Source organism: Empidonax traillii, unplaced genomic scaffold (genome assembly GCF_003031625.1).
Source record: "Empidonax traillii isolate 1590-97213 ecotype Southwest subspecies unplaced genomic scaffold, ASM303162v1 scaffold1499:size99741, whole genome shotgun sequence".
Taxonomy (NCBI): Eukaryota; Metazoa; Chordata; class Aves; order Passeriformes; family Tyrannidae; genus Empidonax; species Empidonax traillii.
Genome location: NW_020956692.1, coordinates 21,520 through 31,743, shown reverse-complemented (window position 1 = coordinate 31,743; position 10,224 = coordinate 21,520). Strand labels below are relative to the sequence as shown.

The 10,224-nt window shown below is 50.8% G+C and overlaps 1 protein-coding gene across 8 annotated transcripts in view; it reads right to left on the bottom strand.

Moving 5' to 3' along the window:
* The window catches only part of TCF4 (transcription factor 4), a 72,370-nt gene extending 64,260 nt beyond the window's left edge, over positions 1 to 8,110 (bottom strand). For all 8 annotated transcript variants that reach the window (XM_027907609.1, XM_027907614.1, XM_027907611.1 and 5 more), the window contains exons 1-2: positions 8,052 to 8,110; positions 6,390 to 6,486 (exon numbers count right to left, since the gene is read on the bottom strand). In XM_027907609.1, the coding sequence (XP_027763410.1) occupies positions 6,390 to 6,456 (67 nt within the window). In that variant the 5' untranslated portion in view covers positions 6,457 to 6,486; positions 8,052 to 8,110. The remainder of the gene's footprint in view (positions 1 to 6,389; positions 6,487 to 8,051) is intronic.
* Positions 8,111 to 10,224: the final 2,114 nt, after the last annotated feature.

Sequence of the window (10,224 nt, the reverse complement as noted above, 5' to 3'; positions counted from 1 at the left end):
CCATTGAGGGGTTTCGGTTTAATTAATTCCTTTTTAAATACTGGTTCTGGAAGTGAAAATCAAGAAGGGAATAGGGAAAGGCAAAGGCAGGGGGAAGGAGATAAAGTCATGGAATGGCTTGGGTTGGAAGGGACCACTTTGTTCCAACCCCCTGCCATGGGCAGGGACAATCTTCCACTATCCCAGGTTATTCCAACCTGGCCTTGGACACTTCCAGGGATGGGGAATCCACAACATCTCCAGGTAAGCTGTGCCAGGGCCTCCCCACCCTCCTAGCCAGGAATTGCTTCCCAAGATCCCATCTAGCCCTGCCCTGTGGATGCTGAGGGCACTAAGGGTGGCCAGGAGGTGTTTGGCTGGATAAACATGGAATAGTCCTTTTTCTGCTCTTAATTAAGGATTCTGGGATGGCTCCTCTCTAGTTTAATCCCTCCACTGATGTTCTCACCCACCATGTGATTCCCCAGTCTGGAATAATCCCTATTTCCTTCAATATTTCTCGCCTCTCTCCTGGGAAATTTAGAGCCGATTCTGGCATCTGTTCCCCGTCCTCTTTTGTGAACACTGAGGCGAAAAATCCATTTATTTTTCAGCAGTGTCTACATCATCTGTCAATAAATTCCCCTTTCCAGCTCTGAGAGGTCCTAAAAATTCCCTGTTCCAGCCTCGTGCTCCTTCCACATCACGATAATCTGTCGGGATTGTTTATCTTCACCCCTGCCTCTCCCTTCACTCTCAGCTCCTCTTTTAACACTAAACCTCGTCCCACACCTTCCCTGAACTTGGAATTTTACACCTTTATTCCTGATTTCCTTTACTTCCATTCTTTTTTAATCCACGCTGCTTTTCAACAATAATTCCCCCAAATATAAAAATAAAAATAAATACCCACAATGCCAAGCATTGGAATATTTGATCCTTGGCCTAATTCCTTCTTTCCCACACCTAATCTCCATGTTTGCTTCCCAGAATATTCCTCCCCATCCCTCCTTTTTGGAATATTAAGGCAGCAAAAGTCTGTGGGATAAAGGGATAAAAGGGAATACTCTGATTTTGGTTAGAGAGGAATATAATGGAATAAAGTGCTGCTGGTTCCCATTAAATCCATGCTCTGGAGCTTTTCCCTTCGCGTGTCCTGGGATCAAAGTGTCCCCCCAGCCTTGTGTGGTGGGAGAACTGGTGCTGCCTTTAATTCCAACCATATGGCAGAGGGATCTACTGGCATGAGGCTGCAGAGAATTCCTGGACTCTCCTGTCATCCCTCAGACTGGACTGACCTATTCCGTGCCTCCATCCCAATGCAGATGGAGAGCCGAGGGAAAAGTCATTCCCAGAACAACCGGAGGATGGGAATTCACATTTTAACTACAAAAATCAAAGGATTTTTTGCTTCCAGAGCAGCACACTTCCCCACAGAAAGCGAGGATCTCTCTGTCCTGGATGGAGATGGAAAATCCCTGCAGGAATTCAGGGAGCCCTTAGTTTTAAGCACCACATTGCAAAGCTCAGCCTAAACCTAAACCGGCAGTGCAGTTCAGCCCCCCCAGCCCCGGCAGATCCATCATTTTCCAGCAGAATCCACCAAACCTCCCCAAAACAAGTTGCTTTTCTGTCTCCAGCTCCTCCTTTAATTCCCCACCTCTCCGGGCTGGGAAGTTCAGACTGCAGGGCCGGGCTCCGAGTGCTTATTAATTAAACTGGGCTTTGTTGGCCACTCCGGGCTTTAACCAGGAGCATAACAAACCCATTGTTTTTCCCTGCCCAACGGACCGTGAGCGCCTATGGAAATGACCCACTAATTCACCAAATTGGTTTTGTTTCCCAGATTTTCCCACATGTCCATTTTCCAGCTGTAATGCAAATCCCAGCCCAGCGTGTCTCCCCCAACAGCCCCGGGACCCCGGGTGAGGCTTGGGGAAAAACACTCCAGCCACAGAAACTTCATCCAGAAAACTCCAGGAAACTGGAATTCACTCAGAAACCTTTTGTTTGGTTGGTTGGTTTTTTGTGCTGGGTTTTTATTTTGTATAGATTTTTTGTAATTTGTTAATTATTGGTTGTTTTATTCCTTTTCAAATTATTATTTTTCATTATTGTTTTTACATTATTAATATTTTAATTATGGTTATTTGAATTTTTTTTTTTTTCATTCATAGAATCCTGGAATGGGTTGGGTTGGAAGGGACCTTAAATCCCACCTCGTTCCCAACCCTCCCATCACGAGCAGGGGCAAATCCCACTTCCCAGACTTTCTTACCTCTCCGTGAATATTTTAAGGAAGTCACTTCCAGGTTTCTCTTAATGCCCAGACAGGTGGGAGCTCAAAATTCCTTCTGCCACCAACACCAGCAACAAAAACTTGGAAAGCTAAGCTCTAACAATCCCTGGGAAGGGCAGGAGCTCCTTAAACACTAAAGCACCTCTGCATGTCACTGGAGAAGCTGTTTCCCTATCCAGGGAATAAATCCAGCTCTGAACCTGGCATCACAAAGGGAGAGCTGGGCAGGGGGCTGGAATTATGGGCAGGAGACTGGGATTATGGGCAGGAGTTTGGGATAACGGACAGGAGACCAGGATTCCGGGTAGGAGGCCATTCCCGCAGCCTCCAGAGAGGACAGCTCCAGGCTGTCCCACAAAACAGCCTGGCTTGTTTGAGTCCCACATCCCAAGGAATGTAAACTTGCCGGCAAACTCTGCAGGCCAACCTCATGTTTCAATTGCCAGAGCCGACAGTTTCTATTTACACATCTCTGCTCTTCCCAAGGAAATGGAGATGTCCTTGTCATCTCCTTTCTCCCGGACTGTCAAGTGGCTGGAGTCGGATGCTGGGCCTGGAATCCTGACTGACAGCACTGACAAATCTATTAACTCCTGCTTGGGAGCAGGAATGTGTTTCTCCTTCCAGCTTTGTGTCTCCCACAAAGCATTTTAAAGCACCTTTCCAGGTTCCACTTGGCATTAAATCATGGCTTTGGAATGTCTCCAAGGATGGAGCATCCCTGGAGTGTCCAAGGTCAGGTAGGACGGGGCTTGGAGCAACCTGGGATAGTGGAAGGTGTCCCTGCCCATGGCAGGGGGTGGGATAAATTGGGCTTTAAGGTCCCTTCCAAGCCAAACCACTCCATGATTCCGTGATTCTCCTAAAACTGGTGCTGGGCTGGATCAGCTCCATAAGTGGAAAACACTCTGAAGAGACACTGTTGCTTGAAATTCCCAGTTTTGGTGTTTCCAAAGGCCTTTCCTGACCTTTTTCGGTTCCCAGAATTCCAGACTGGTTTGGGTTAGAAGAACCTTAAATGCCACCTCATTCCAACACTGACACCTCCCACCACCCGAGGGTGCTCCAACCCCTTCCAACCCTGGAATTCCTGGACTGTTTTTGCCGCTTCCCTCCTGGTTCCTGGTGCCCCTTCCCCACTCCAGCTGCAGAGCAGGAGCTACCTGACATAACAGAGGTGGTGTGAAAGGGAATTAATGTTCCCAATCTTGCAAATCCCAAACGCGCCGGGGTGAAATGGAATCCCACTTGAGGGAATGTTGAAACCAGTCCCACAGAAGGCGAAAAAACCACAGAGCCAGCTGAGTCAGAGCCCCAGCATGGAAAATTCCCGCCCAGATGCTTACAATTTAGCAACTGGAAGCAGGGCCTAATCTGCACGAAGCTTCCCTAATCTGCATGAAATTCCAGCTCTCCTTGGGATGTTCAGAGCCCTTGGAAGCACAAACCTAAATATTCCTGGTAGGCAAAACCAGGAGAGGGATGGAAGTCCAAAGAACCGGCAGCTGTCACATGATGACCACAAGAACCACAACAAATTATCACCCAGATGTCACCACCTAATCCAGCAGCACCTGGAGCCTCCCTGGAATCACAGGATCCTGGAATCTCCTCACTCGAAGGCGAATCACTGAATCCAGTTCCTGGCCCTGCACAGCACAATCCCAAATTCCCCCCAGGAGCCTTGAAGAGCTTCCCTGCAGGGAAATGCTCCAGAAGTTAGACAGGATGGAAAAGCAGTGGGAAATGATTTAATGTCCCTTTAACAAGGTATTCCAAGGAGCAGGACCAGCAGCATTCCCAGCGAGGACTCCTGGGAATGGGAGGGGCGGTGAGAAGCGACACCGGACGTGCCACACTTGGGGACATGGGTTAGTGGCGGACTCCATGGTCCCAGGGGGCTTTTCCAGCCTGAATCCCATGATTCCACAGCCCCCACCCCAAAGCAGGAGCCACCCCAGCTGAGCCGCCGGGACACACCAGTAGGAGCCAGTGTAAGAGGGACCACTGTCAGGCTCTGCATCAGCTGCCAAGGGAAAGGGGAGGAAGGATGGAAAGGAACCCACAGGCGGATCCTGACACCCGAACTGACAGGGAGCTTTCCCTGGGAGAGGCCAGAGCACTGCCAGGGGAAGGGAAATGAGGGAATCCATCTGGGATAAGGAGAGTCGGAGCCACAGCCTGATCTGAGTGGAGAGCCCTGTGCATAAATTCCTCCTGAAATCCCAAATGCTGACACAACAACCGGAGCACGGAACAGTCCCAGACCCCATCCCGGATATCTGTAACTGCAGCGTCTGTCCTGCTGCTGCTTATGGATTCCTATTCCCACTCAAAGCTCTCTCAGCCCATTCCCTGGGAATGCTGGAGCAGGAGGGACACCTGCATCCATCCCACTCCCACAGCCAGGAAAACCTCTCCAAGAGAATTAAGGAGGACCTTCTAGAAACACCAGGATGCTCCCAAAATTCCTTATCAGGAACTCTGGAATCCTGGATCCTTCTTCGTTCCTTCCCCGGGTGCCCCCAACTGCATTTTTATAAACAAAATATTTCTTAAACCAAAGGAAAACACTGTTTTCCTTAAAACTGGGAAAGGCAGGGCTGAGATTTTTTGGGAAGCCCCAGCCAGGCAGGAGAGTGGGAAGCAGCAGCAGGGGCTCTTCCCTGGCTCTCCGTGCTCTCCCTCAGCCCCGTGGCGTGAGGGAAGGGAGGGAGTGGTGAAATTTCCCTGCTTTTCTTGGCTTCTCTTGAGCCTTTCCCAAAGTGTCGTAACCGTGCCTTGGCCAGGAATCCACACGAACCGCTCCAAGCTCCAACACCGCTCAACAACTCCCAACAGTTTCCCAATCCCGCGGGCCGAGGGACGGCTGGGAGGGCTGTGGAATGATCTATGGCAGCCCCAGCTCCATGTTTTCCTTGGAGCGGGCTCAGGGCTGTAAAGTGGAGCCGGGTGAGTTCCCTGACGGAACTGGGGCAGGATCTTGGCCGAGCCGGAGCATTACGGACACTCTGACATCATCTATTTACTTTAATCAACCTCATTTATCAGCCTTCATTAAATGGGGAGTCAGCAGTGACTCCTGAACAATCCCAGCCTCTCCTCGGGCCCCGCAGGGATGACCAAAGCTTTATCCCAGGAGCACCAAGGCTGCAAAAGCCTTCCAGGATCCATGGAGTCCAGGCTGGGACTGATCCCGGGCCACAGCACTGAGTGCCACCTCCAGGGATGGGGATCCACCACCTCCCTGGGCAGCCCCTGCCAAGGCCTGATTGCCCTTTCCAGGAGGAAATTCCTCCTGATGTCCAACCTGACCCTCCCCTGAAGCAACTTGAGGCAATTCCCTCTCCTCCTGTCCCTTGTCCCCTGGGAGCAGAGCCCACTTTCCCCCTGGATCCATCAGGGAGTTGCGGAGCCAGAAGGTCCCCCCTGAGCCTCCTTCTCTCCAGGATGAGACCCCCAGCTCCCTCAGCCCCTCCTGCTGCTCCAGCCCCTTCCCAGCTCCATTCCCTTCCCTGCACACGCTCCAGCCCCTCCATGTCCTGGAGAGCTCAGAACTGATCCCAGGATTCCCCATCATGACTAATCCAGTCCAGGTCCAATCCCATCCAGATCCTGATCCAATCCTGGGTCTCTCGCCCACCCAGGCCCCCCTCATTCAGATCCAAGGATTTGGAGTCCAGATCCCAGCAGGCAGCAATCCATCCCATGCCAAACAACAGTCCCAGTGTCCCTCAGGAGCTATTTGTTCCCTTTAGTTGCTATTTATCTACTGCATTTTCAAAAAGCTTTTTCTGCTTTAAAAATCCCATTCCCAGACTGTCCAACTGGGCAAGGAAAAGCTGAGCCTCAGGGAAACACCTTTTACCTCTCCGGGCAAATTTTGCATCTCAAGTCCAGCAAGAAAACACAGTTCCATATATATATAATGATAAAAAACAATAAGCATCACCACAGCATATTTTTATACCTCAAAACATGAAAAATCAGGAATATCCCACGTCCTTGCCCTTCTAAGGAAGGATGAGAGATTTAAACCCTCTGGATTTTGTTTCTGCTTCATTTATCCCACTTTCAGCCCCAATTAAGGTAGGAAATTCCATGTCCTTACTTTGTATCCTGGAATTGACAAAGGGAGGAGAGAGATTGTCGTGGGAGCCGAGGTCTCTGCTGGCCATGTGGTCGTAGTGAGTCCCATCTCCATAGTTCTGCCAGGAAACCGGGAGAAAACACACATTGGAGCAGCGTTTCCCTGAGCCCCAAGCCCATCATTCCCTGCTAAATGCTAAGCCTGCTCTGCAAAGCATCATTCCCAGATTTTTTCCCCTGGCATGTCAGGTTCCAGAGAGTTTTTAATGCTGTTTCAGAGTTTTGGTTCACCCCAAATTGACTTTGCCGTGGGGAGAATCCCAAACAGAGGACTGGGATGATGTTCCTGGAATTCTGTGCCGGGCAATAAACCCTCTCAGAAGGGTCCTCCTGCTCACAATCTGGAAGAAAGAGTCAGGAGAAGCCGAGTCTCCTGCTGTGGGAATGCCATTCCAGCAGGGAAAAGCAAGGTCAGGCTGTTTGCGGAATAATTCTGGCAGTTAATGCCCGGCCCTGATTCAAATTCCCGAATTCCTCCCAGGCTCGTGCTCCCTTTCTTTCTATCTCCCAACTTCATTCAGGGGTTTGGAGGCAGAAATAATCAGTGTGTGCCAATTCCCAACTTCCTTTTCAAAACATTTTTCCCTGGGAAGCAATACAAGTGTCAAGGGGGAAAAAAGGGGAGACAAATCAACATGCCGGGTGGGAATGACGTCAGGGATGCAAAGCAGGACGGAGAAGAAAAGGTGCTGGGATTCCTCCCCTCCGAGGGATGCGGAAATCAGGGATGCCCCTGGGATACCCTGAGGGAAAGGCCCTGGACTGAGGATGAGGAGGGGATGGAGAGGGGGTGGAGAGGGGATGGAGGGTCCGATCCTGCTGCTCCTCCCCACTCCAGGGCACAAAGCCACTGGAGCCCTGAGCCTTCAAATTAATGGGAAAACAATAGAACAGGAATTGAAACCGATTGAAATCGGGGCACGAGGAAGAGAGAAGCCGCTTTTTGCGCACCCTGAGTGTTTTCCATGTGTTTGGAGGGAATAAAGGGGGATAAGCAAGGAACGAGCAGCGCAGAGCTCAGGCACCAGCCATGCCCAGCCTGGAGGAAGGGAAAAGCTGGAATGCTCCATTAGGAACAGGGGCAGAAGGGGCAGAGCTGGGATGCTGCAGCTGGGAACAGGGGCAGGAAGGTCAGTGGTCATGGAATGCCCCGGGGTGGCCATGGAATGGCCAGGGATGGCCATGGAATGTAAGTCCTGGCACAGGGATGGGGGCTGGCCCTCCCCTCAGGCTTGGAGACACTGCCAATCCCTAAAAATCCCAGTGCAAAGGGTGAAACCCTGGGAAACAGTCTGTGCTCCAGCTGCGCTCAAGCGGGGCCGGGGCTGAGGGATCCCAGTAATAAAGGTTTAATTAATATCCCTAAAAATCACGGGATGGCTGGGGATGGAAGGGACCTTCCAGATCATGCCATGGGCGGGCAGGGACACTTTCCCAGGGCCCAGGATGCTCCAGTTATCACTGGAGGTGACACTGGAGCAGGTTCCAAATCCGAGCCCAGGCTCAGGTTTGAATATTAAAAGCCTCACGAAAAGGCCTTTTAATGAGCAGCCGAGCGGCCGGGCCGGTTTTTCCTGGAGATTGCACGTTTCCATGCTGAGGGAGGGAGATTAGATGTACTTACCCGGGATGGACTCGGATGTCCTGCATTCCCCCAGGACCCTGAGCTGGTTCTGTCTTCTACATCTGGGGACAAGGAAGTTCTTTAGTGGCAATAATTCCTTCCTTTTGTGCCGACACTTTTAAATTAACGCTTCAAATTAATCTCCCGGTGCCTTTAATTAAGAACCGGGGGCCGGGAAGCGGCTCCTGACCCGCAGCTCCAATTAACTCATTGAAATGCGCGGCGGGAACGAGCCGGACCCTCAGGAACGGGGGCTGGAGCGGCACAATTCCAGCACTGCACTGAGCTCCTGACACTCGGGAGGGGCTTCGCTGACACAGCTCCAACCCGACCCAAATCTCCGGCACAGAACAGGGATAGACAAACAGGTAACATCCAGCTGTCGACAGAAAAGCTGGGGTGAAAGGGGGGATGTGTTTTACTATTGAGGGTCGCCCAGGGAAGGGGATCCATGGATACAGTGGGACGTTCCCAATATTCCTGCTCTGGTTTTCACAGAAGGGATTGGGGTGGAAGGCATTTAAAGGATCATCTGGTTCCCACCCAGACACCTTTCACTATCCCAGGTTGTTCCAACCTGGCCTGGGACACTTGCAGGGATGGGGAATACATAACCTCCCTGGAAAAACACATGGAAACACTGGAAGTGCTCAAATCCCTTCCTTTTTATGTCAAGCCTCAGGAAATGGGATTGACATGGATCTCAAACAGTCTTACTGCCCATTCCCAGCTCAATCCCATGTCCCCACACCATCCCTGTGGAATATCAGCATCCCTTGCCTTTTCCATGCACAAACAGGAGCTGTAATGGAATTCAAAACCCACATTTTGGGTGTTTCTGGCTGGAAAAACTTTTTCCAAGTCCTGCCAACAGTGGGAATTTGAGGAACACTCAAAATCCAGGTGCTGGGACCAAATCCAGGGGATTTCCAAGACCCAAATCCTGACACATTCATAGAGTTAGGAATTCCATTAGGAATTCGATTATCTCCAGAACAGATGAAGGTGTTCACAGCACAAGACACTCCGAGGTAAATATTTAATTAAACTCCAGGAAATAAAAAAAAAAGGGAAAGAAACTGTGTATCATTTCCCTGACAGACCCACTCAACCATTCCAGAGGGTTAATTAGAAGGATCCTTAAAAATCACCCGTGTTGTGGAACAGCCAATTCACTCTGCAGAGCTAAAAACCACTGTATGTTATCCCAGGGATTGGGATGGGCAGAGCTTCCATCGTCAGCACCTGGAGGGCTCTGGGCAGTTTGGGTTATTTTGGAAGCAAAAAATCACGGAATGGGGTGGGAGGAGAAGGGTTTTAAGGACTGTCCAGTCCCGTGCGCAGGGACACCTTCCAGAGACCAGGTTATTCCAAGCTGGCCTTGGACACTTCCAGGGATGGGGCATCTTCTGGGAAATCCATCCCAGGGCCTCCCCACCCTCCCAGCCGGGAATTCCTTCCCCATGTGCCAGGGCTGCTTGGAAGAACGAGGAGCGGTGCGTGCCGCGCGTTACGCCTGGAGTCTCGTGCCGGCCTCTCCCAGTTTTCCCTGTGTTTGCGCTCCAGAGGTGCCGAGTGCTCCTGACTCCCTGCAAGCCATCAATGAGGGGCCCTAATGAAGTAACTGTGACGGACAAATCCATTTCTCTGGCCCTAATCGAATCGGGGCAGGTTGACACAACACAGGGACCTAATCCGGTTATTGCCCGTAATTGGAAAAAGGCCCTTTAGTTCTCATTAGGACAATCTGCGGGGATCGGCTCCCACACTGGTGCTTCCCGAGAAAAGCCCCAAATCCAAGCCCCGAATCCTTGTGCAGAGAGGAACGCGGAGCTCTTGGTTTAACCCCAAGGCTTTACCTCAGCTCCAGAGAAAAGAAGGGGAAGATTTATCCCAGAGTTATAAGCTGGGACACTGATGGCATTTGCACAGAACTCCAGAATTTGGAAAAACAACCTCATTAACCACACAGACAAAAAGGAAATCATCATGGGCAGATCTGAGAATTTTTTCAGGAAATACATGATCAAAAAGATGGGATTTAACAAATCGTGGAATCATGGATGGTTTGGCTGGAAGGCATTTCAAGGATCATCCAGTGCCACGGGCAGAGACACCTCACACTATCCCAGGCTGCTCCAACCTGGCCTTGGACAATTCCAAGGATGGAGCA